At 41.2% G+C, this 27,789-nt stretch overlaps 1 protein-coding gene across 2 annotated transcripts in view; it reads right to left on the bottom strand.

Annotated features, from left to right (window-relative positions):
* Positions 1-543: 543 nt before the first annotated feature.
* Positions 544-27,789, bottom strand: part of TGFB2 (transforming growth factor beta 2) — a 91,311-nt gene continuing 64,065 nt past the window's right edge. For both annotated transcript variants that reach the window (XM_022579242.3, XM_022579243.3), the window contains 5 exons: positions 12,848-12,980; positions 12,614-12,724; positions 10,913-11,090; positions 9,408-9,561; positions 544-6,335 (listed from right to left, as the gene is read on the bottom strand). In XM_022579242.3, the coding sequence (XP_022434950.1) occupies positions 6,177-6,335; positions 9,408-9,561; positions 10,913-11,090; positions 12,614-12,724; positions 12,848-12,980 (735 nt within the window). In that variant the 3' untranslated portion in view covers positions 544-6,176. The remainder of the gene's footprint in view (positions 6,336-9,407; positions 9,562-10,912; positions 11,091-12,613; positions 12,725-12,847; positions 12,981-27,789) is intronic.

Below are 27,789 nucleotides of genomic sequence, written 5' to 3'. Positions count from 1 at the left end.
GGAATCTAGGACTTCCTGCAGGGGGCGGGCTAAGGGAATAGTTTAGCCCTTAAACAGACCTGCTTTCAAATTCTACACCAGAGCTGTCTAACCGAAGTAGAAAGAACTTCTGGCTCCACATGTAAGGAGCTTAGGAGTCACCACTCTGTCCTAACAACTAGTAACAAGCTGAAAAGCCTGAAAAAAAATCAACAAATCTTCCTGGATCCATAGAGAGGGGAGGATACAGGGCAAACCACTGTCCCCAAGGTTGAAGAGACGGATGGGAAAATAGAGGTCATCACCACTTATCAGAGCAGAGACTTATAAGCAGAAGCTGCTGTGGGTGATATGATTTACATAAAATTCAAGAATTAATATTATATATTATTTGTGAATACATACATAGTAAAAATATTAGCAATACAGATATAAAGATAAAATCCAACTTCAGGATGGTCATCTGCACATGTATTTTTGTAACTTGCTTTTTTCACTCATCATCATATATATATATATATTTTTTTTTTTGCGGTACGCAGGCCTCTCACTGTTGTGGCCTCTCCCGTTGCGGAGCACAGGCTCCGGACGCGCAGGCTCAGCGGCCATGGCTCACGGAACCAGCCGCTCCGCGGCATGTGGGATCTTCCCGGACCGGGGCACGAACCCGTGTCCCCTGCATCGGCAGGCGGACTTTCAACCACTGCGCCACCAGGGAAGCCCTCAACATCATATTTCTGAGATGTATATATGTTGATACATTTAAATCTAATTCATTTTCTTTTAATTACTAGACATTTCATTGTATGAATGGACTATGCTTTATCCATCACATTATTGATAGACAAAAAAAAGAAAGAAAGAAACCGCTGCAGGAACTGGTGCCGGGATAGGAAAACCTGAATGGTAATTTATGAATTGCTGGAGGCTCAGTGTGAACACCTCTGAGAGTTAAAAACTCTGGGGGACCCACCCATAGCCTCCACCCAACCCCTACATACACACACAATATTGTGAGATTCACCTCCAGGAGATCCACCAGATTCCCACAGTAAATACCAGAGAAAAATCTCGGACTTCCTGCAGGGAATGGGGCAAAGGAATCATTCTGCAATACACCAGAGCACTCTGTTCTTATCAAGCCCTCTGGGGAAACCAGTTAACCAGAGGCTCACCTGCTGGAGTATTATCAGAGACTAACAAACTGCTGACCTTGAGGAAGGGAAATAGCCAACTCTGCAACATACTAGCTATCCTGCCCCAGCTAAGGAGGGAGAAGAAATCTGAGCACCTCTTGTGAATGTCACAGTCCAGAGGCCCAGGTTCACTGGAAGACTGAGACCTTATCATAGACCTATAGACTGCTTCCCCTCCCACTTCACCACCATATTTCTAAGGCCTATTTGTAGCAGTTCCTTTTACCCAGTACATCATGTCCAGCTATAAGAAAAAATTACAAGGCATACCAAAAGGCAAAAAGCACAATTTGAAAGGACAGAGCAAGCATCAGAACCACACATGGCAGGGATGTTGGAATTACCAGACCTGGAATTGAAAACAACTGTGATTAATATGCTAAGGGTTCTAACAGACAAAGTAAACAGCACGCAAGAATAGATGGGCAATGTAAGCAGAGAGATGGGGAAATTCTAAGAAAGAACTGAAAAAACAATTCTAGAGAAATAGAATAGGGTAGGAATACGAGCACCATATGTACTTTTAAAATTTCTAGTAATTGTATTAAAAAAGCAAAAAAGAAACAGGTGAAATAATTTCAATAATATACTTTATTTAATCCCATATATTCAAAATAGTATTATTTAGACATGTAATCAATATAAAAAAGTAATGAGACATTAGATATTCTTTCTCTTTTGTACTAAGTCTTCAAAATATGGTTTGGATATTACAGAATGTCTCAATTCAGATTCTCCATATTTCAGTTGCTTGAAAGCCACACGTGGCAAGTAGCTAGTGTACTGAACAATGAAGTTCTCGACCTTCCTCTTATAACCTGGGTGATCTTGGACATGTAATTTAACCATTCCGAGTCTGCTCATTTCCCTGTAAAATGGAGTTCTATCAAAAAAGCCTACATCGTAGGGTGACATGTGCGGTTACATAGGATAACAGAGAACAGTAGCTGGTGGGTGCTCAACAAACTGGGGCTCTCAGTATCATCATCTTAGAAAACGGGACCGTCAACTAACCGCCTTGTCTGTTACGTTGAATTTCAGTCGGTGGACGGGAAGCAAAGCTTCACCTGAACATTTCCCCATGATTTTAAACAGTTTCTGGTCAGTCACGTAACCCAAAAGTTAAGAAATTGAGTGACAATATTCTCAGGAATAACTGATGGCCTGATTCATTGATGAGATTCGGGTCTGGAGGTTACACATTCAGTATCAAGAGGAAGGAGTGTGGCCCCTGGTTACAGTCTGAATAGACGTTAAAAAGCTGTTAAGACTACGATTTCCTGACCATCATCTACAGGCCAAACACCAAAGTACTTTTCCCACGTCCACTTACGTAACAATAACAAGGGCACAAAAACAAACACACAAAGCAGGTAAATCTCATCTTCATTTTAAAGATAAAGAAACGAGGCTCAGAGTGGCTGACAAATTTACCAAGTTGATACAGCTCTTACGTGACTCTTTTCATGACCCTATGATACCCTCTTATTCTCACACTTCAAATAAAGGTGATGGGGGCTGGGGTGATAGGCCTGGTACTGGCCCCTGGTACTGCAGAGAAGCACGAACGAATTGTTTTCGAGTGAAACACTTCCTCTGTCTGTAACAGATGAGTATAAAAGATGAAACACAGTGTAGAAAAGGGAACCGTTTTCTGTTCTACCTAGACGTTTGAATGGACGGTTCGTTTCTAGGTGATGTTTACAACACAGGCACAAATTCGTTCTTTCATTAGATAAAGCGGGACAGCCAGATGGAGCCACAACGACTTTTTTTATTACTTTGATTTACTGAGAGACTGGCAACTCACTTGCAAAGTCTGGTCTTGCAGGGTGAACAGCCAAAGAGGTTTGCGGGAATAGGGGTTTTTTGCTGCAGCGGTAGGGGAGAAATAAAGGAGTAGCTGCTCTCAAAGACCGACCCCAAAAAGCACGTGGCTCTTGTTATATCTGGCTGGCTCAGCAACTATCCAAGTTATGGGGCTACAGGGGATACTGTCTAGACCAGTTCTTTTGGCCCTGGGGTTGGCAGAACATAGGATTAGAAAGCCAAAGCATGGTCCAAACAACTCTCTGTATTTTTTTTCTGGTAGACAGTCAAGCTGGATGGAAACTAAATCTCCAACAATTACCAAATAGCAATAAACAAGGGAATACAAAGCCTGCACGGCGCTTTCTTCAGGCCTTGATAGATACATCCTGGCTCTGGAACTCTAAAGCATGACATCTCTGGACTGAATCTCTCTGAGGAAAAAAAAAAAAAGCACGATCTTAAAGCTGGTATGACTTTTCTAGCTTGAGATCACGCTCCCTGAATCAGAAGTGTTCTCTGGTCTCCAGGATGATACCAGGACAGGAAAAACACATCGACATGTAATTGAAATAATTTATTTACCACTAGAGCACCACAAAAACAGACATACATTGTGTTAAAATACAGCGTAATCAGTCATCAAAATACAAAACAGCTATTCTTATGTCCATTTAAAAAACAAAAATCATGCCAACCATAAAATCGTATTGCTGTTTATCACAGAAAAACTGCAGGCCAACCCCACCCACATACTAACATTTTCCCCACTCCCTCCCCTCTCATAGCAATATTTACTTATGGGAAATAAAGGCCTTATAAAACCCCCAAACTAAAAAAAAAAAAAAAAAAAAAGATTCAAGAGATCTTAAAATAGAGCATTTAAAATATTATCAGTGCATTCATGAGGAAAGACAAAATAATACAAAACAAAATGTCGTTCTCTCTGAGAGGAAAATACCTGCAGAAATAAGTGATTTACATAGAATGGATAGAAAAGTGGAAGAGAAAAAAAAAAATCAACACACTCCAATCTGGGATTGGGTTACATCCAACCCAAGGGTTGTTTGGTATTGTGGCATCCTATCTCTTGCTTTTCCAGTTTTCAAACAAATCCAATTTGTCATTTTAATAATGGTCAGGAAATTCCAAAAAAGAAGTACACTACATCAAACAAACAACTTCACGCTGGATTCACACCTCATTGTGCTGCTCTTTAGGTAAAACTGCAAATATTCCATTGACTTACTATTAATTGTTATCCTAAAGCTAAATAAGAGACAACTGACAAACTGACATATCCTACAACCCCTGACATAAGGTTACCTCCTCTGCAAAAATGTGGCAAATCATGTATTTCAGCAAGGTAAATTCTAACCTCTGATTTGATAACTCTCATTCAGAGGAAAGAAAGGATTTTTTGATCATGGGAGAATTTGCCTAGTGCCTTTTCAACCTTCAAAGAACATCTATAAAAACCTTAACTTCAGTGAAATAAACTAAATGACTTATGCTGACCTGGGCTTTTTTTCTTCCTTAAAAAAAAAAAAAATCAACTAAAATGTAAATCTTTCCATTTCTCCCTGAACACTAAAAACTCAATTAAAGAAAAAGTTGTTTCCTAAGAACTGTCTGCTCTTTTATAACAGTAGAATTCTGTGAAAATACTGATTAAACCAAGTTAGAGAAACCTTTCTTAACCCAGTCACCAAGATTCTGAGTTCCAGTCAGATCCTTAAGCCCTTGCTAAAGCTAAAGCATTTCACCTCAATTATCTATGTATCTATAATCCCCAATTTCCCTAAAATTGAAGATTGTTAATGTCTGAACTGATTAGTAATGATGCTTAGAAAATGAAGGAAAACTACGTCTTTTTATAAAAGAAAAAAAAAAGGACAAGTGGACTCAGGTAGCTTATGTCCTAATAATGGACAATGCAAAAGCACAGGTGGAACAAATACTATCAAACATGTATTTGTAGTGCAAGTCAAAATACAGGGGCTTTACTCAAAAGTACTGGCCAGCTAAAGGAAACACACGATTCCGAACGATCATTAGAAAGCGCCCAAATTAAGTCCAATCTAAATCAGAGTTGACATTATTACAGAACATTAAAAATATGGTAAAAATTTATACATTACACATAAAGTAGTTAATGTTTTGATTTCATCGTTTGCAAAAGAGATCTGCAGATGTGTTTCCAATTATACTGGCTTCTATACCCATCTATTGTAGTAATATAGGTATGGTTACATACACCGAAATGAAGGAAAAATCTAGAGCATAGCTATACAGCAATACTTTAAGGTCTGAAGTTTGACCAGTATATATCAAAACATTTCAACATTTCACTGGTTGACTAAACTGACAAAGAACCATTTACAATTAAAAAGGAAAAAAAAAAATCTTACATACTTATTCTGACCGAAAGTTTCCTTTATTAACAGGCTTTTCAGTTTTGAACCTCACAAGAAGCTTCCTCCGGCAGTTGGTAGAGATCATGTGTTTGCAGGGTCTTTTCTTCATGCAGACTTGCTCGGTCATATAATATGTCACTTGCATTTTTCATCCCGTTAATATGACCTCTTTTTTTTGCTGGCTCGTTTGAGTTCAAGTTCCTTAAGCCATCCATGAGTTTCTGGCAAAGTATTTGGTCTCCACTTTATACACCTGTTTTATTTTCCAAGGGCAATGAAATGTTCATTATATAGTAACACACAATAAATAACTCACTGTTAACTCTAAGAGTAAGAATGGAAGGATGCCTATTGCATAGCAATACAGAAAAATCAAGTGAGGCATGGGATAAAAACGTATGTACAGCAACTCCACTTAACGGGATTTTCCTGTTTTTTTTTTTCTTTCACATAATTAACACTAACAAATTCTTCCAGTGTTTATTTTTTTTTCTCAAGAAAAAAAGGTTTTGCTTCTTGTCTCTCTCACTTACAGAGTAGGTAAAATATAGAATAAAGCCTTCAACTTTTTTTTGTTTGTTTCAGATGCCAGTTTTAACAAACAGAACACAAACTTCCGAAGTGTTTGAACTAGTACCGCTTTTTCAAATTTTTTTTAAACACTGATGAAGCAAGGCTCTCTCGTGTTTTCTTGTTACAAACATTGCCTTTGTCACTATCATTATCACCATCATCACCACTGTTTGATTATCGTCTTGTCACTCTTCCAAGAATCTTAGCTGCATTTGCAAGACTTTACGATCATATTAGAAAGCTGTTCAATCTTGGGTGTTTTGCCGATGTAGTAGAGAATGGTGAGCGGTTCTAAATCCTGGGACACGCAGCAAGGGGAAGCAGATGCTTCTGGATTTATGGTATTATATAAGCTGAGAACCTGAAAGGACACAGGAGAAGAAAGAAAACATAGGAAAAGACCCCAAAAAAACGAGGCAATTATTTTTTAATAGAACCATCGCACATAGTTATCTTATCAGTCACAGCGCTGAGTAGGCAATTTAGATTATTTGGGGCTTACACTTTCCTTTACTTATTCTCCAATTATAGTCAAATGGGTAGGCGTCCTGAGGAATCCCTGAATTCACCATTTTCCTACAGAATCCTCTTCTCATACATTGTAAACAAATACTTCTGTAAAAGTCAGATTAGACAAAATTGCTCATTCAACAGATTTTCCAGTTTTTCCAAGGAGTCTTTACTTTGATCACTCCTTTGCTGCCCATACTTCCCAGGCCCTCAGAAAACTTGGTCCAAATACCAAACTTGGTATCTCGCCTTGTGTCTACACTTCTCTGTAACTGAAGTTGTTTCGTGAGTAGTTTCAATCCCCACCTAGATGAAGAGTTCGCTTGAGGTCAGGGACTCTACACACCTCTGTTTTTTAACCTTATAGCCCTAGTGAGACTTCTCTGGACAAAATCAAAACAAGACTCACATGCTAGGTGAAGAAATGAATACATGGATAAACAGGAGAATAACATTTTTTATTAAAACTCTCATCAGAGCTTTAATCTACCCTTAGGTAGAGCAAAAGACATCTGTCTGCAGTGTGAAAACTTCCTAGGCTAAGTGCCTTCTCAGGCCAATTTAATGTCACCTAAATTTTCATTTAAAATAAAAAAAGATCAAAGTCTTTTCATTGCTTTGCAAATACAATCATGCTAAGAACGACCTCAGAAGTAATCTATATTCTTAATTATTCACTTTGTTACATTTTTCTTAAAATAATAATAATAATCAACCCCCCAATTAGCTTTCCATGTGGTAAATGGTAGTGGCTAAGTTGGAGGAGTGAATAGTCAGTCTTAGAATGAAAAGAAAGTTCTATGGTTAGTGCTATACCTTTAACTCCATCCTATATCAAAGAGGTATGTGACTTCTACCAACGGAAGTATGGAGCTTCCCCAGTGATGATAAAGAGACATTTCCAAGGATGCCATTAATGTGTTAATCAAACAGCAAGTGACCTTTTCCTCGAGATTCACTGCAATGTTTTCAGCCTAGGACAGAAGATCTGTTCAGCACAGCAACACTGACTACTTTATTAAGCTACCTCTGGCTTTTTGGGGAACTGTCCAAACCACATATTTGTGATCATGACAGTGATTCTTCCTCTCTCCTTGAAAAACAAGCGTGGTCTCAGCCTTCACACACTCCCTCTGTGTATCAGGGAGGAGAATTATGTTTCTACTTGGCAACTGGGTCTTGCCCACATTACAGCTACTGTTGCCACAGCCCAGCTGAAGCATCCTGGCCAGAGAGCTCAGACCAAGCGACAGGCATGAGCGAGCTTCCCTCACGTGGCCAAGCACGTGGTCAGCCCAGGGAGCGAAAACCTCCAGGGGTGTCAGGAAAACAGCTGAAGGAAAGGGAGCCGTATTTGTCCATTGAAAGTTTAGCATATGTAAGCTTTTATCAATAAATAGACTTCATGCTCCACCAACACAAGATTTTTTCAGCTGAATTCAAGAGGAATTTTATAATACAGATTATCGAAAATCATTGATATCCCCCAAACTCTTGAGTTCAGCTGAACGCATTATGTGACCTTTTTGGCAGGAGATTCATTTTCCTATCCTGCAGTGAAGGCAATTTTTCTAATGTTTCTTTAATAAGGAGATTTACAGAGGCATAAACCCAGTGTGTAGCCACATTTCAGGAATTAAACTCTAAGACGCAGTGAACGAAGGCCTGCTTATAAAACAAGGAGGCCTGCATTCCAGGCTCTGGTTTGTCACCAACTGTTTGCTCCTGGGCAAGTCATCTACTTGATCTAGGCTTCAATTTCTTTAAAAAAATGGAAGGTTTGAACAAGAGAGCCTATTATTGTTTTGTATTTTATTTTATTCTTATTTCATTTTATTCTATATTTTTATTGAAGTATCGTTGATTTACAATGTTGTGTTAGTTTCAGGTATACAGCAAGGTGATTCAGTTATGTGTGTGTGTGTATATATATATATATATATATATATTCTTTTTCAGATTCTTTTCCCTTATACATTGTTACAAAATATTGAGTATAGTTCTCTGTGCTATACAGTAGGTCCTTGTTGTTTATTTATTTTATATATAGTACTACAGGATGGGACAAGATAACTTGTGAAGTCCTTTCCATCTCTAAAAATCCTACATGACTAGGCACCAGGAAGAAGCATTTGGACAAATACCATTATTACATAGAAAAAGTCTTTGCTAATCTGGGCTGGGAACCCATGGCATCCAATCTAGGACCTGCCTTCTGAATTAGCCTTCATTCCTCATTGAAGTAACTTAATAAAATATTCAGACTCTCATTTACTTTGGGTTATATTCGAAAAGACTGGGAGATACTGATTTTCAAATCACTGCTACATATATCATCTTTATATTCTTCACATCCACCCTGGAGTTGGACATTATTATTTCAAAAATAATTTTTAATACAGACATTCCTTTTTACTGATAAGAAAACTGAGGTTCAGAGAAGTTAAATGATTTTATAACTGTCATACACTAGTGAATCACTCTGCCAAAGCATCTACTGAAGTCCTCAATGTTCTTTCAAATATGACAGTCCCTGATGGAGGTGATAACGGATCCTTTTTTTAGCTGAAGACCTGGGTCCCTGCACATCTTAACAGCGCATGACACTAAGTGATATACTGATCCTACCTATTTATGCTTACAGCTGTTAAGAATATAAAACAAAGAAAAAAATTAAACTGTCCTCAAGTTGCTTGTAATCTAATTGGGAAGGCCAGGTCTACTGTCCAAACTCATCAGTGTTACTTTCTGAGTTCACCTACAGCTTACATTTTTTTCTCATCATTCAAAACGGTGTCTCCAGCACCCATTTACGTGTGATGACAAAAGGGCACCAGGCTATTTAGAATTCATGTGGAAATACTATCAGCAGGTACATATTAGCAGCCCAAGAATAGAAGAGACAAGTGAGGCCCATACTTACCCTACTGTGCTGAGTGTCTGAGCTCCACAGATATGGGCACGCTCCAGCACAGAAGTTGGCATTGTACCCTTTAGGCTCATGTATCCATTTCCACCCAAGATCCCTCTTGAAATCAATGTAAAGTGGGCGTAGGCAACAATTATCCTGCACATTTCTGGTAAAAGAAAGAGCAATGGAGATTTTGAAGCAGATTTCACCCCAATCCCCCCGCCCCTCAGCCCAAACCAGGAAAATGACTCGTTCATTTATTCAACAAATATGTATGAGCAAATACCACGGGCCAGGTTTTAATGGTTGAACTGCAATCTCAAGAGACTGTCATGATGAGGTGTGATGGTGATTCGCAGGACTCCCTTGTGAGTTCTATGCCCGACCCGCTTATCTGTGACTTCAAAAATCAAACCTTTCCCTTAAATGATGAGATATAAGCAAAGACGTGGCAGACGAGACCAAGCCTGTTCCAACCTACAGTGCACAGTTTGGCCATCCATCCTCTATTGCCTTTTCAAATGCAAAATGGATGAAGTACAATAGGTATTTACAGAGAACAATCTAAGGCATTTTCCTTTGAGAAGAAATCCTTTATTTCATTTCCTGTTCCTGGATCTAGGAATGAACCAGAGATAAGAAACACAGAGTCTTGCTTAGAGCAACCACTGGCTCTGGCAACCAAAAAACACCCTTTTTCTTGTGAACTCACACACTTTGAGCACTTTATCAGTGAGGACCCCACACCACCCCACAGCTCCTACCACGCTTACTAAGAAACCACAGAAAAGGGGAACTCCCTGGTGGTCCAGTGGTTAGGACTCCGTGCTCCCAATGCAGGGGGCACGAGTTCAATCCCTGGTCAGGAAACTAAGATCCCCACAAGCCACTAAGGCCCCCGCAAGCTGCACCAGTGGCACGGCCAAAAGAAAAAGAAAAAAATACAGAAAAACATTCACACTTTCCCACCATGAATTCATGTGGAAATGGGAGATAAATTTATGTTACCCTCCCTTCTCATATTCTCTAGTAAAAGACACGACAAATAGCATCTTTCTTCTGTCTTTCTCATCACTGTTACTGTGAAGAAGGTCTGACCATGGGTACCTTGCAGGGAGAGTGAAGGCTTCTACAGGTGGTGAGTCTCCCCAGTTAGGGACCCGCCATCCTGCCCCTCAAATAAACCTAACTTTGCTCTGGGGAGCAGACAGCTCCTTTTCTCCTTCAGCCTCAAAGTGCTTCGCAGGGATTTGGGGAAAAAGTTCAGGGGGCCAGTTTTCTCCCTTCACAGTAGATTCATTGTTAAAGAGCTGACGAAGACAGCACAGAAATAACTGTTTCAACCTCCGGAAAGGATGATGTTACGAAATACGATGGCTCTAACTTTTCTAGTCCCAGTTTTATGCAATGAGTTGCAGTTCAAGTCCATTTTTAGTAAAAAAAAAAAAGGGGGGGCAAAAGCAGTACAAAAGTTAAACAAACACAGTTACTTTTTGTTTTCTTTTTATTTCCTTTACCTAAAGCAATAGGCTGCATCCAAAGCACGCTTCTTCCGCCGGTTGGACTGTTGTGACTCAAGTCTGTAGGAGGGTAACAACATTAGCAGGAGATGTGGGGTCTTCCCACTGTTTTTTTTCCTAGTGGACTTTATTGTTTTCTGATCACCACTGGTATATGTGGAGGTGCCATCAATACCTTGAAAAAATGCATTCGGGTAATAAACATTTAGCTTCACCTTCATCAAATAGAATCAGCCATATCTTTTTTTTTTTCCTTTGTCTATTGTCACAAATAGCAGGGATGACCACACAGCAGCAGCAGCTGGCTCACTCCCCACGGCAATGGGTAGGACTAGTGCAGGTGACAAGGAACACGGCTAAGTGGGGTTCTTGTCAGAAGGCAGTTCAGTGTCCAAGGCAGGGCCTGCTGGTTGTGAGAGTCACTACAGAAGAAGTCTTTGACCACTAGTCCAAGGGCAATCTCGACTGTTTATTTTAGTCAGTCCTCAGTGTAGGCTGTGCTCAACACCTCAATGACTGATGACACGGCCATAGGACGTGTCACCCGCTGGTCCCCTCTCCTCCTAGGACTGCGCAAGTCAAAAGACTTCCCTGACGAGACTTACACTAAATTGCAGTGAATGAGGTTCAAGCGAAACAGAAGTCACCCACCCTTACCTAATGCTACTTTGGGAAGCTGTGAAGAAAGGGTTTTGTCATTGATTTTATGATATCCTCAACACCTTCTTGATTCCATCTGAGATGGAGAAACTCGAGCTCCCCAAAGCACACTCAGGAGACTGCCAGCTTAAGCATTTAATCTCCATACTCTAGAGAATCATGACTAGGTTAGAGACTGAAATAATCTCTAGACCGCTGGGAGTATTTTTCCATGAGCAAGGTCCACTGGAGCCTTCTGCCAATGGATGGAGGTCTCAGGTGGGGTGAGTTAGGGAAGGGCCATCAGCTCCCTCACCTGGTGGTGTGGAGCCAGTGCTGAACCCGCAATAGGTCCAGACTCCCCCCTCACCTCTCGTCCTCCAACGACTTGTTACCTAACGTAAGACATGACTTGAACCCTTGGCATCTCCTCATTCTCTTTGACTTTTGGCTAATTCACTAAAAGGTAAGCAAGACTGGGGGGCGACTAAAACCTTGTTATGTGTTTATAAACTATTATGAAAGTCTGATAAGGAAGCCACTTGGAATATTGGGCACCAGCTAGAAAAGGGGGTGTGTTCTGGTACAGGTCAGGTTAGTTACAGAGGCTGTGGTGGGAGAGGACGTCCTCTGTGAGATAAATAACAGTGGTGGCTTCCCGACGACGTTGGGTTTGGGGGGGATAATCAATGGATGTCCTTGAATGCATGTGATCTTCTTCTTCTATACTATTAGCATAGATGGAATGTTGGTTTGCTCAAGTGAAGAATAAAGGGCTGAACGGGCTATTTAAAAGTCTGGAAGGTTGGTAAGTCTGTCAGTTAGTACTGCCAAGTCATCACGGGGCATTGAGCAGTGTAAACTGGGAAGGAATCCCTTTCTTCCAGTCCTTTCTGCCTTCATATATCTTTCCCCAACCATAGCTTTGCCCAAACAAATGAAACTCCCTGGGCCTCACCCAGCAATCTCATTTTCACATGCAAACTGACCTCATCCCCCCAGGAGATTATCAACAGAGGCCCTTCCCTCCCCCACCTCATATGCCCCAGTTTCAGTTACCTGCAAATCGCGCTTCTAGTTCTTCACTTTTGTTGGGGATGATGTAATTATTCGATGGTACAAAGGTGCAGCAGGGACAGTGTAAACTTATTTTAAATCCCAGATTCCTGTCTGGAAAACATTAAGTCAAGGATGTCATTTGTCTGTGCATCTAATACCCCTCAATCTGCAACCGACTTGCAATAACTTAGGATCACTGAACATCGAAGGAGGAGAACAGAGGGCGGTGGTCACCTTTATGGTGGAGCCATTCGTGAACAGCATCAGTGACATCGAAGGAGAGCCATTCGCCTTCTGCTCTGGTTTTCACGACTTTGCTGTCGATGTAGCGCTGGGTTGGAGATGTTAAATCTTTGGATTTGAGAATCTAGAGGAGGAAAGGGCAAGTGAAAAAAGCTCAGCTGGCATAGTGACAGCGTGACTAAACCCAAACCATTAACAGTATTCCAGTTCATTATCTAAATTTAGTCCCACCCCAGTCTATCCATGTATTGTCATCTCACTAGCATGTCCACATGCATAAAAACATAACACCAGGCCATTTGCCATGAAAAACAGAGCTACTAAATCAGCTGTGTGTTATGATAAAGGTGACAGGAACCATAAAGCCAAGTGTCTCAAAGAAAGTGACAGTAATAATTTTCCTCTGCCGACATAAGCTTTGCAAGATTTCAGCCATAAATTCTACGCTATTACGTTAATGGTTTTGCTGTCCTGCTTCCCTGCTTATTTCATTTGGGGAGCTGGGATGTGGGGACGGGCTGGAGGATGGGTCCAGGTCAGAGGATCCAGGCTCACCCTCAGAAGGCTCTGAATTATAAATCTTCTTCTAATAGAGAGAGAAAGGTCCTACCCTTGGTTCCTAGATCCACCGCCATTAAAATATGTGGCACGCCTCAGCTTTTGAGGTAGGTCTCGAGCTGGGATTTTTACCCTCCCTGTGACTTGTTATGATTTATAAAGATATTCCATATCCCGCAGACGAAGAACAAATTTGGGCAGGAGCCGTCTGGCACAGTGTGGAGGGAGAGTTTGAAAGGAAATCAGCCTGAACGCTGAGAATTTAGAAGGATGCATTTATTTCAAATAAGTTAAGAGTAACTGCAGTATGTTCTTAGGTTTCTATAGGAAGTGAACATTTTAGGTTGGGGTTTTTTTTTTTTTTAATTCTGTCTGTCTTTAAACGATACTGTTTAATGAACCCGTCAAACCACGACCCTAAGTCTCCAAGAACTATATTAAATCCCTACCCAAACCTGTATCCTGCCTTTCCTCAGTACTTACGGGCTCAAGCCCTGTTGTTTTACACTTCCTTTCCTGAGACTGAGTCTAACCGTTCTGTGGTCATTTCACATATACATGTTTGGTCTCTCCAACAAGTTCATAAACCCTCCCAGGGCAAGGATCATGTCTTCAATTTGATATCATTTCAAAGCACAGCACTCGATTTAATCAATGTCTATTAAATGACTACCTGCATATCTAGAAGACTGATTTATTCTCCTTTAAACCTTGTAAAAAAAAAAAAAAAAGCATAATCTTCCTGCTGATTTTACAACGCACTTTCCTTCCATGTGTGCACATCATTTGTTTCAAGTAGTTTGACAACAAACGCTTCCTGGAACATCTGGCATTATAGTGGACTTTTTTTTTCTGGATTGAGTAAGTATAGAAAAGGGGAAAAAAATCATACAATTGGACTTCGGGTGCCCTCATGAATTTTAAACCAACCCTACCCTACAAACCTGCCCCTAAGGTCCAGCAAAGCCCACGAGGGAAGAGAATCTAGAGGCAATCATGATGCTACCATAGCCAAGAGATGCCCTTTGTGAATCAATGACTTAAGGGCTGGGCACATGAGCTCTGAGCTTGGAGCATACTATTGCATTTAATTTAGTCCTGAAAACATTCTTGTCAGGTAGATGAAGGAAAGTGAGACTCAGAGAGGTTAAGTAACTTGCCCAAAGCTTCACAGTGAATGAGTGATTTAAAGCAACCCCAGGTCATTTTTCCTCCTTCAGTGCTGGATTTCTGAAGACCAAAAGAGTTGTGGGAGTCAGGGCTGGATTATGGTCCACCCTCTCCCCTTCCCAGATGCCAGAGAATACTCAACGACAGAGGCAAACATTTCTAATAAGCTTATAGTAAATGTTGGTACAAGATGAAAATATCCCACGTGGAACACATACACAGTTAATGCTGATAAAAACCTATAATTTTCCAGATATAACCTAACAGCAGTCAATCCTCTGGAAATGAAACCTTGCCTTGAAAACACTCCTAGTTGAGCAAATAAGACACCCCTTTATCCAATTCAGAATAAACAGTAAAATTCACCTAACACAGGATAACAATGGTGAAACAATAGTTGAGAAGAAGTTTCAGGCATTTCCATCTGCCTCGTTGACTAAAGACTAGTAACATTCCCCAAACTCACTTTTCTGTCTTTAAATTTCTTCCCCTACCTGACTTTCTAGAATGATGCATTATTTCGTAATGCTTTGTGTATTTATTTGCTTTGTTCCTAATTAGCATGGTGTATATCTTTTGTGTGTGTGTGGTACGCGGGCCTCTCACTGTTGTGGCCTCTCCCGTTGCGGAGCACAGGCTCCGGACGCGCAGGCTCAGCGGCCATGGCTCACGGGCCCAGCCGCTCCGCGGCATGTGGGATCCTCCCGGACCGGGGCACGAACCCGTGTCCCCTGCATCGGCAGGCGGACTCTCAACCACTGCGCCACCAGGGAAGCCCCATGGTGTATATCTTATTCATCTTCATATCCCTAACACGCACAGACACACTGTCTAGAATGAAACATTGCTTTCATTGTTGAATTAATTACATATGATAAATATATATATCATATATCAAATATCTACAATATCTATGAGATATATGTGTATATATCTCATATCTTAAGACACCATATATACACACATGCCTATATACATGTATGTATACACATGTATGTGTATACACAATCTCACTAAAAACACAGAACTTTTTTTAAAGTCGTGACGACATTGACCAAGTGGGCAGAAAAAAACACACACTGGCAAATCTATGGAAATTTTTCATCTCATACAGAAGAAGTAGATCTAGATTATCTGGCTTTAAAAGCAAATGAAGGGGGAGCAAAGAGATCCTGAATTTCTTTTCTTTTTAAATCTCCTTAGAAGATAAGTGCTTCCTCAGCCACAGAACACTGGTAGGTTCTGACACTGGACAACTTCATACTCTCACACAGGTGAAAGGTCCTCCATATCTTTCTACTAGTTCAAGAACAGGCCAGTTGAAAGCACCCAAGAAAGATAGCTAGTGAGCTACATAATTCTGAAACAGAGAAGTGACTTTGGTCTTGTGGGTTTGTTGTCTTGAACTTTATGGCCAAGTAGTTCTTAAACCCACTTGTTGCAATTTAACTCTATTCTTTCTTATCCAGCCCTCAGTGGAAACAGGAAACAGCTGCTTTCCATCACTCATAGAATATCCCTCATATTCTTGGAGACTATTATTAAGTCCCCCTCAGCATGCTCAGTCTCCCTCTCTAAGCTAAATAAACCCAGTTCCTTTAGCCCATATTTAGAGGGGCAATTTCCCAAACCTTTAATCATTTGGGTCGCCAACAAGGATGGATGATGCTGTATAAAAGTACTCCTCCTACAGCTTGGTGATTTCATTTCAGAACTGGCTAGAAAACCTTCTAATCACATCCCAAAGTCTTTTTCTTTTTAAACATGTTTATTGGAGTATAATTGCTTTACAATGGTGTGTTAGTTTCCGCTTTATAACAAAGTGAATCAGCTATACATATACATATGTTCCCAAGTCTCTTCTCTCTTGCTTCTCCCTCCCTCCCACCCTCCCTATCCCACCCCTCTAGGTGGTCACAAAGCACGGAGCTGATCTCCATGTGCTATGCGGCTGCTTCCCACTAGCTATCTATTTTACGTTTGGTAGTGTATATATGTCCATGCCACTCTCTCACTTTGTCACAGCTTACCCTTCCCCCTCCCCATATCCTCAAGTCTTGAATCTTAACCTGAAAGGTATTTTCTTTCTAAGAATAGGCACGATCTCCCTATTCTTTGTTTATCTTCCATTTATCACCCACGCTAAGTGAAGCTGTAAGGGAAGAAAATTAACCTACAGCTCTTATCGATTAGAACTTTCTTAAATTCAAGAGTTGATACAAAAAATGACCACCTTGGTCAACTTCCCATTCTGTTTTAGCCTTTGCTGTGTGCCTTTTTCCAGTCTCCCAACAAAAAGTGTATTGAATGTTAACAGTCCTGGATGTGCAGCTGTTTTTTCTTTTTTCCTAGAGCCACAGTCATTTCTAAATTCCTTTATATATCTTATCATGACAAAGGTAATTTAATTGAAAGGTAAAAGCTCTCTTAACTGGCCTCCATTTGACTGGACAGATTAACCAATATACTCCATTTGTTCTGTAATAGGTATTGGCTGATTCCCAGAGCACCCTGGGGCTTATTGCCAGAAAGCTACGCTCTAGTATGTTCCAAGGACTTCTGGTCTTAGCAGTTGAGTTGCATGCTTAGCAAGTATCAATTGTATATATTTCTAAACCTGTTTATGATAGTTGGACTTGATATTTTATTTTTTTGACCACGCAGCATGCGGGATCTTAGTTCCCCGACCAGGGATCGAACCCACACCCCCCGCATTGGAAGTGTGGAGTCTTAACCACTGGACCACCAGGGAATCCATGATATTGTAATTATACAAGTTAATTAGATGGTCTAGAAACTGATGAAATAGAGGACCAAATGTAAAGAGAGCTGTTGCTTCTGTGAGAACCAAGCTGAATGCCTTAGGAAGTCTTCATAAAGACAAGTTGCTTAAAAAAAAATTTTTTTTGAAAAACAGTTTGGTGGGTCCTCAAAAAAGGTAAACATGAAATTACCATATGATCTAGCAATTCTACTGCTAGGTATACACCCAAAAGAATTGAAAATAGGAACTCAAACAGATACTTGTACACCAATGTTCATAGCAGCATTAATCACAATAGTTGGATGATGAAAACAACCCAAGTGTCCATCAACAGATATATGGATAAACAAAATGGAGTATATACATACAATGGAATATTATTCAGCCATGAAAAGTAATGAAATGCTGACATATTACAGCATGGATGAATCTTGTAAACTTTATGCCAAGTAAAATAAGCCAGACACAAAAGGACAAATATTATACGATTTCACTTATATGAGATAACTAGAATAGGCAAATTCATGAAGGTATAAAGTAGAATTAGAGGTTACCAGGGGCTGGGGGTAATGGGAATGGGGAGTTATTTTTTTATGGGCACAGAGTTTCCATTTAGGTTAATGAAAAATTTCTGGAAATGGATAGCAGTGATGGTTGTACAACCTTGTAAATTTACTTGATGCCTCTGAATAGTATACTTTAAAAAATGGTTAAGGTAAATTTTATGTTATATATTTTACCACAATATATTTTTTTTTCCAATTTTAGATGTGGGAGAGATAACTATCAAAGAAGGAAATCATATGTTAAAAATCTAGAAGGATCCTGCACTCGGTTTGCTTAGCAATTGTCCTGAAACGTCTCTCTCTTCTTCAAAGAAACTAAAAACTAGAAAGTATTGATGATGCACTATGGATGTGGTTTAGGCAAAAAATAAGACGTGGATTGCAACAGGCAGAGCCACAGTCAATGAAAAGTCCTCAGTATTTTATAGAAAACTCAGCATTTAAATTGTGTTTGTGTGTGTGTGTTGTACACATATATACACATACATATGTCTTAAATTAAAATATAAAGTTTGCCCCCCAACTCATGTTTTTATAATTCCCTGCTTGAACTGACTTTTTTGTCTTTAAATAACAGAACAACAACTGTTCCTGATTGAATTAGAAGAGAGCTTCTAATATATTAAAAATGAGATTTAGCTGTCTCTTGCTACCACCCACAGCCATGCTTGAATGGTACCTTCATTACGTTATTGATATATACACATTATCCGTAATATGTGTAAAATACCCACATATCGCCTTTGGCAAAGCTCTCAGTTCTTCCCTGAATTACAAAACTCCCTACACAAAAGGATCCATTCATCTCTCTGCCACTGGAAACCAGCCAATCAGGGAGTGGAGAGAGGCAAAAGTCGCTGATGTTACCCAATAGTTTAGGGCCAAAAGAAAAAAAAAAAAAGAAACAGAACTCTAGATGCAAAATTATAGCCAGAGGAGAGCTTAGTCTTAAAGGAATAATGCTATAAATCAACTCAGGATTTGGCTCAAACCTCGTGAAAGACACCTCTTCCATTCCTATGAGACATCGCAAAAAGCTATAAGAAAGCATTGGGGATTCGATTTTACTTTCCATATTCAGACATCAACAGATCTACAGAAGGACCCAGGGGCCCATTCAACCAGACTTCTAATGGAAAGAGAAATTTAACAATAGGGCTGGAGAGAAAAATTGACACCAGCTTAACAAGTGTGGGCCCATCTTGTTCCTTTTAAATGTTTTTAATGTACTTAATGTTTAAATATAGGGTTTAAAATGTTTGCAGTGGTGTGCACGAAGTGATGAGGAAATGCTGAATTAAATGTTCACTCCGCTGGCTCTGAGCACCATTCTCTTAGATCTGCCTCATCTCACGCACTAACATCCGTGTCATGAAACACGTGTCAGAGAGGCACTTAGGGGCCGTCTCTCCAACTCAAGACAATTCATCCTCTAACATCTCTGGCTTTATCTGAAGATCTCTCACGACAGTGAACTTGCTACTTGTTGAAAAAGATCATCCCACTTTGGGCCAACTGGCAGGTTGAAATTTTTCTTTATCTTGGACTTAAACTTTCCATCAACTGGTCTTAGTTAATAATAGTACCATTGCCTCATCTTCATACAATGATGTCAGCTTTTCAAAAATGTGAAACATTTTCACATTTTTCAGTCTTCACAAAACACTGTGAGGTAGATATCCTAGCCCTTATTATCTCAATACTACAGCAGGAGGAGAAGAAGCCTGAAGGACTTACCTGGGTTACCAAAGCCCTGTAGGAAAAGTCTGGAAACATCTTGCCCTGTTCACACCAGTTGAGGGGGCTTTTGAATATTGTACGTATTTTGCTATCTGGAACAAGATGAAAAATTCTCTTTCTTCTCTATGTCAGCCCCCCATCACAGGAGATGGCTTCCCCCAACTTCTTCCTTCAAGACAAGGTTTGTGGTGCTTTCCATCCTTGTCAAGCCCCTTTTCAATGTCCCTCTTAAAATCAATTCCTCAACAGATTCAAGGTACAGTCTAGCAGAATATGGCAAATACACAGAATATGCCAAATGGGGAGGGGGGAGCCTCATGCTTCCCTTGTTCTGGTCACTATTTTTAATGCAAGCTATTTATTTTGGGCAGGAGCCACATCACACCATTGATTCCAAATTTCTTGTAAAATAAAACCTTTGTTCTTACACAAATCGGTAAGTCAGATTTTCCACCCCAAGTCCTTTCTTGGGAAGGACATGGAATAAAGACAAAGAAATGAAGGAATGCAAAGAGAGAAGGAAGGTTGGTTTTTCTAACCAGTGGTTCTCCAACTTTAGCCTGCATTAGACACATCTGGAGGGCTTATTAAAACATCTATAGAGTTTCTGATTTAATAGGGATGAAGCTGGGGCGCAAGAATTTGCATTTCTAACATGTTCCTACGTGATGCACAAGCTGCTGGTCTAAGGGCCACTCGGAGAACTACTGTTCTAGTCTATATTGACGCAATTCATTTTTGAACCTAAATGCAAATTCCACATATATCTCCGTTAACTTTGAACTTCTTATCTGAGCTGGGTTTTTAGCATTTTAGAATCTCTCTGAACCTTGTTTGCTCTTCAGCCTCTAAACTATCCTTGCCATAGTATCAACCGCTGTGCATGCAATGTCTTCATCAGCTTGATGGTAACAGGATTAAATTGTATAGAGCCAAAGCCATAACCTGGTGCTGTGTCCATAGTTACTTCTTTTCTGGTTGGCCTTGTTTTCTTTAATCAACACACTGTCTTGTGTTGTATACAGCAGAACAAAGTAGAACTTCACTAGTGTACATAAGGCGTGAGGCCCAGTGTAAGCCAGAGTCCTGCCCATCTTTGCCGACCCATTCCATACCCTCTGTGGTTCCTTAGGTTTCTTTGAAGAACCCATGGTGCTTGCCAAGTGCCTTTGGAAATCATTAGTGTAGGGAAAAGGCTCATAGGCTTTGAAGTCAGGCAAACATAAACCATCACTTCCTCAGTATGATCATCTCTAGGTCCATCCATGTTGCTGCAAATGGCATTATTTCATTCTTTTTTATGGCTGAGTAATATTCCATTGTGTATATGTACCACATCTTCTTTATCCATTCACCTGTCAGTGTTAACTTAGGTTGTTTCTGTGTCTTGGCTATTGTAAATAGTGCTGCTATGAACACTGAGGTGCACGTATCTTTTCCAATTAGAGTTTTCTCCGCATATATGCCCAGGAGTGGGACTGCAGGATCATATGGTAGCTCTATTTTTAGTTTTTTAAGGAACCTCCATACTGTTCTCCATAGTGGCTGTACCGATTTACATTCCCACCAACAGTGCAAGAGGGTTCCCTTTTCTCTACACCCTCTCCAGCATTTGTTATTTGTAGACATCTTGATCATGGCCATTCTGACTGCTGTGAGGTGATAACTCACTGTAGTTCTGATTTGCATTTCTCTAATAATTAGGGGTGTTGAGCATCTTTGCATGTGCACATGCCTGTCTTCTTAGGACCCTGACCATATAGGATTAGAGGCCTACCCTACTCCGGTGTAACCTCATGTTAATTTAACTAATTACATCTGCAACGAGCCTGTTTCCAAATAAGGTCACGTTACGGGATGCTGAAGGTCAGGACATCCACATATCTTTTTTGAAGGGACACAATTCAACCTGTAACAGTAGGTGTTCATGCATTACTGTGGGTTGTGTATGTTCTGATGCTTGATCTGACGGGGAAGTTCTTCAAAGCAAAAAACACTCCTTTTTATTCTACCACAGAGTTTTTTCCACTGTAGTTTACACAGTCCATCCTTGGTAAATTCTTATTGACTAACAGACTTCATTAGAAAGAAATATATGATCAAGTGACATACAAGTCCCTGAACAATCAGTCATTTATAGTGATAGAAACGACGTCTCAGAATTGTACACGTACACATGGACATTCACCTCACAGAGACTTCACAGATAAACAGACAGACATCTATATCTATATATCCATATCTGTATCTATCTATCTATCTATGATGACAAAGAATCACCTGACAATGTAAAAAATTTTATACGTAGTTTACCCTTTCTACTTAACATATTTTGTTGTGGGAATGAAAATGATGAGAAAAAGCAAGAAAGTAGAATTTCCAAGTACTAGGAAGTGGGGTCTTAGAATCAGAACTGGGTAAACGGCTTCTCTTCCACTGAGGCATAAACATAGCCCTTTGTCCCTGTTTAATTGCAGCCTCCTGGAACAACGCTGGGTCACCTTGGGCGTGTCTAACAAACTGACACACTGCATGATTATCCTTCGGAAAGTGGCCTAACAGACCCAGCTCTTATCCTACTTCTCCCATTACCACGTCCTGTGGCTCCTTTATGACTGCATCCCTCTAAGAGGTCGTAAGGAATGCATACTTCACAAGGGCTTCACAAGAGCCTGCATAGCACACACTTATGGAATACACATCAGCTTCAAAAGAAAGACTCACATTGAAAATAGTCTCTTTGGAGCTGAGATATCTACATTATTATGTCCCGATATTAACTCATTCTCGTTACAGTACAACGTTATGTACATTGGTATGTTTCTGTATTACACAGATCCATGTGCAGTAAAAGTACGGCATACAGAGGTCTTTAATGACCTTTATGGAAATGACACCAGCAAGCTACACACACACACACACACACACACACACACACACACACACACACAGGAAAGCCTCTCCTCTGTGATGAAAACACCTCATAATTCCCTATTTTTTCCTTCACTTTTTTCATTCTCCACACACGGGCCTTTGTGCTGACTGCACATGTGCATAAACAAGCAAATGCATCTCTACAGGTCTGAGGGATGAAGGAGTCCTTTGTGTAAACGGAAGTCTCTGTGATGCTGCAGCTCGACCTCATTCACAAGAGCATCAGATATAAATCACACAGCAGAGTAAACGATTCAACCAGACACAAGTCACATCCGCACAGGCAAGGAAAGAGGCATGTGCCATACATCTAAAGTAATGAATCTAAAAAAATAAAGAGCATGGTTTTCCTACTGTGTTTATGGGTTACCCAAGAGTATCAGTTTCATTACTGTATTTTATATATATGTATGTATTTTTCCTACATGGTTATTATTCACTTAACCAGAAGTAGCTCTGAATAAGTAACAGAAAATGGGTAGCTATCAACATTTCTTTCTTCATTAATAGCTACAGAGGTATCTTTAAAACAAATCTAGCAGAATTTCCAAATCCAAATAATTGATGTTTCTCAAGAGTCCCCTGATGATGTTACACGCTTATTTCCACAATGTTCCTTGTACTTAACTCTTTTTTAAAAAATTTTTATTGGGGTCTAGTTGATTTATAATGTGTTAGTTGCAGGTGTACGACAAAGTGATGCAGTTATAAATATATACATTCCTTGTACTTAAATCTTATTTTGAAATGTTTCTTCAATGTATTCAAAGACATTTATTGAACATCATTTATGCACCAGGTGCTGTTCAGGGAGATTATCTCTAGAGGTGGAGACAAGACCATAAACAAGATGAAGGTGGAGAAGATCAAGTATAGCATGTGACAAGAGTATGGAGGAGAAATGTGGAGAACAGGGACGGGAAGTGTTGGGAAGAGGGACCCTGAGATGTCAGACAGGTTGGCTAGGAAGGTATCTGGGCAGGTGACATTCGAGGAAAGATTTGAAGGAATGAACAGAGGGAGCCTTCTGGAAAATGCCACAGAGCACTGCAGGCAGAGGGAACAGCAGCCACAGGCTTTAGGAGGGGGTGAGCCCAGGGTGTCTGAGGAACAGCAAAGAGGCCAGGATGGGGGAGCCCCCTGAGTGGGGGAAGTCACGGCTGGCGGGGGCGAGTGAGCCATAGGCCAGGGAAAGCCTAAGGCACAAGAAGGCCTTTAGCTCCTACGCGGAGTGAGGTAAGAAGCCACGACAGGGCTCTGACCAGGGGATTTGGATCAGACCAACCTCTCGGCAGAGATTGCCCTCACCGCTGTGCTGCAAACAGCCTCGAAGGTAGCCAGGTGCAAACAGCGAGATGAGGCCACTGCAAAAGCCCAAGCAAGAGACAAGAACCCCTGGGACCAGGGTAGTAGCAGCAGAGATGTGAGAAGTGGTTGGATTTTGGTTCCATCTTTTAAAAACTGCCATTAAATAGGAAAATCAACTTAATTACTTTTTATGTTCCTCTTATTTAGAACTTTGGCAGTTTTAAAAAGCCAATAGTACCTTTCAAAAAATCCAGATTTGTCCCCGTTGAAGGAATTCTCAATTATGTATTTGTAGGCTGTGAACACAGTTCTAGAACCCAAAGTTCCCCCCAAAATATTCTGATTACTCTTGCTATCAGGAAATAAACACACATCCTCCCTTGGAACAACTTTTGCCCTGGTGGAGTTATAGCAAAGTTGACAGGCATTTACAAGATGGAAATAGAACTACTGAAATCAATCCAGGAAGCAGGTATCAAGCCTAGTCGTGTGGTGGTGAGGCAGGCAGAGGTAGTTATGGGGCCAGGGATGAGGTAAAAAGACATCCCCACTGGGGTCAGTCACTCTGTAATGGTTTCTTCAAAAAGAAAAGCAAGACACATCACAGCCCCCAACTCATCGCAGCTGCCCCTGGAGTTTTTATAAAGCAAAGACCCAGAACGCTAACGCCACGGCTGTTCCCATAATCCTGCTCTGCTCCACTGATCCCCGGAAATGGGTCAGATGACACCTCATCCAATCAGAGATGAGTGACATCATCCAAGCAGAGACAACTGACATCATCATGGAGTAGCTTTACCATCACAAACCCCCTCTAGGGGAAGTATAAACCATGTTCTACATGACCAGCAAAACCCTGGTGAAAATAATCCACTCCTGACTCAGCCAACGTGCCAGACACTTTACAGCTGTGTTCTCCTCACAGCAACTCATTAGACAAGAACTGTCAACCTCCAGTGGACGAAGAAAATCTGAGGCTCAGAGAGATGAGTGATTTGTAAGACCCGAAAGCTACTAAATAAAAAAGGTGAAAGGTGAACGCAGGGCTGACTGGCTGCAATGTTCCTCTTCGTTCCTACCCAGAGCTACTCACCAGCAATTGAACGAGGCCACCACACGCAGAGTGAGTTGAAAATCTTATCTAAGGAAGTCCTGAAGCTGAGTTCTGGGAAGCCACTGCAAACCCAAGACCCGCAGCACTAGGGGCTAAGGTGAGTTTTCATTCCTAAGAGATTTGGAGCAGATCGTAAATTTAAGAGATTGTTTCTGATAAAAGTTCAAAGTCAGTGCTTTGGAAACAATAATAATCATAATAATAGTAACCGCTGAGTGGACTAATATTGCACTAGGAGTTTCCATGCTTTCTCTCCATGCCTTACAAAATCCTTGCCAAGTAGGTGCTTTTATCCACATTTTACTGATACAGAAATCATCTCGGTGATGTGACTTCCTTAGACTCCCCAGGGGGGAAAGCCACACCTGGAACTCACACTAGCCCAACTCCAAACCCTGGACTCCTCCTACCAGTAGGGCAAAGCAGCCAACAGCATGGCCTTTGGGGCCAGACTGCCTGCGTTAGAATCCTGGCTCTGCCTCTTCCAAGTCGTGTGGCCTGGGCAAGTTTCTCAACCTCTCTGTGCCTCAGTTTCCTCATCTGTAAAATGAAGATAGTAATAGTAACCACCTCATAAGGTTATTATAAGGATTAAATGAGTCAATCTTTATAACGCAATTAAAATAGTGCCCAGCAGACAGTAAGCACTGCATGGGTTAGCAATAATTCTCAACACGGTTACTGAGCCACACTATGCAAAAGAACAGAGATGGGCTTCCCTGGTGGCGCGGTGGTTGAGAGTCCGCCTGCCGACGCAGGGGACGCGGGTTCGTGCCCGGGTCCGGGAAGATCCCACATGCCGCGGAGCGGCTGGGCCCGTAAGCCATGGCCGCTGAGCCTGCGCGTCCGGAGCCTGTGCTCCGCAACGGGAGAAGTCACAGCAGTGAGAGGCCCGCGTACCGCAAAAAAAAAAAAAAAAAGAACAGAGAATTATTAGTTACCATTGCACGATTATTAACAGTTATTTGAATACAGTGGGGAAGGACTACTGTTCATACCATTTTTGGGGTCCTGTCTGCTCACAGCGCTCACAGGCTTTGGGTAACGTCATAACCTAATGCAAATGATAACCATCCAATTCTCCTTACGAGGCGAGCATGTCATTCGACCAGTTTGCAAAAACCTGAGATATTAATAGCCTTGTACAAACAAGTGTTTATTATACCTCACGGCTTTTTTTAAAGTGGGTTACTATACCTCGTGTGTCTCCAACGTGGCGCCAGAGTTAGGATCAGTATTAAGGGGATTGTACGTTGTAAGATTCTGGACAACAGGAGCTCGGTATAAATTTTTTTTTTCAGTAGCACTTTTTGCAAGTCAAATTGAACAGACAGTCGGGTTTCTTGGCTGACCTCTTTATATTTTACACACCCTTGGGCAATATGAGAAATGAAAGCTGAACTCTGTGTGTGTGCACGCGTGCGCGTGTACAATGGCACATATACGCATGTGCATGCGCACGTGTTTGGGGTTAGGAAAAGGTTAATTTTCATTAACCCCACTAGTGCTGTGGTCCTTGCAGTGACAGGAACCTCACCCTTCATTTTGCAGCTTTAGAGTCCCTTAAAAAGCAGGCCAGGGCTTCCCTGGTGGCGCAGTGGTTAAGAATCCGCAGGGGACACGGGTTCGAGCCCTGGTCTGGGGAGATCCCACATGCCGCGGAGCAACTAAGCCCGCGAGCCACAACTACTGAGCCCGCGAGCCACAACTACTGAGCCCACGAGCCACAGCTACTGAATCCCGTGCGCCTAGAGCCCATGCTCCGCAAGAGAAGCCACTGCAATGAGAAGCCCACCTACCTCAACAAAGAGTAGCCCCCGCTCACTGCAACTAGAGAAAGCCGTGCACAGCAACAGAGACCCAGGCCAAGGCCATCTACCTTGAATTATCACTGTAAAGCCTTAGGGATGCGCATCGTTTAAAATCTTTCGGAGCGATGAGATACAATGTCCATTAAAAGTAGCTGGGGATTCGCTCCTCCCCACTACAATCTTTGTTTACTTATTTCGCTCCGTAAACATCAATTCACTCTTTCACCCTCAAATCTGAAAAGTCATTTCATATGGACTATACAGCTTGAAGCCAAAGATAAATGGATATAAATGACTTAGGATTTAGCCGCTGTTTTGTATAGCCTTGCAAGGGATCTCTAAAGATGAGATTTCATCACATTTGACAAACCCATTACTGTACAAATGCAAATCCAACTAGGCATTAAAATCCAAGGATTGGGAATTTCCTGGTGGTCCAGTGGTTAGGACTCCGCACTTCCACGGCAGGGGCACGCGTTTGATCCCTGGTCGGGGAACTAAGATCCTGCAGGCTGCACAGCACAGCCAAAATAAGTAAATAATAAATAATCAATCTCAAGGATTAAAGAAAGAGGTCAGAAAAAGCAGGAGGACAGATTTTATTTTACTTTTGTTCATCACAAGTCTGATAGAGTATTCTGTAGAGGGGGGAGTTCCTTTGTTAAGGCAAAGGTGACTTCAACTGAAGCTGGACGTCCTACCTCTACAAAAATAAACACCACCATTGCCCCTCTTAAAGCCATGGTCGGGAAATCTAAGGTGCCTTGGAAATCCACAGAGCTTGTTTCATCCCAGCACGTTTATCTTCTACTGATTAATAGGCAACTACCAGCAGACTGTATTCTACCAGGATCTGACACCAACATTTGTGGCCTCACACCAGCCCCATGTGAGAAGGTGACATTTTTCTCCTGATGTATGATGTAGAAGGTATGAACCCAGTATATCGCATTGCCTCCCAGGGAGTT

This window comes from Delphinapterus leucas, chromosome 1 (assembly GCF_059928025.1).
Source record: "Delphinapterus leucas isolate spDelLeu-1000000601 "Yukka" chromosome 1, BTC_Dleu_Yukka2, whole genome shotgun sequence".
NCBI classification, from domain to species: Eukaryota; Metazoa; Chordata; class Mammalia; order Artiodactyla; family Monodontidae; genus Delphinapterus; species Delphinapterus leucas.
Note: the sequence above shows the minus strand (reverse complement) of the source record. Positions and strands in the feature narration are given on the sequence as shown.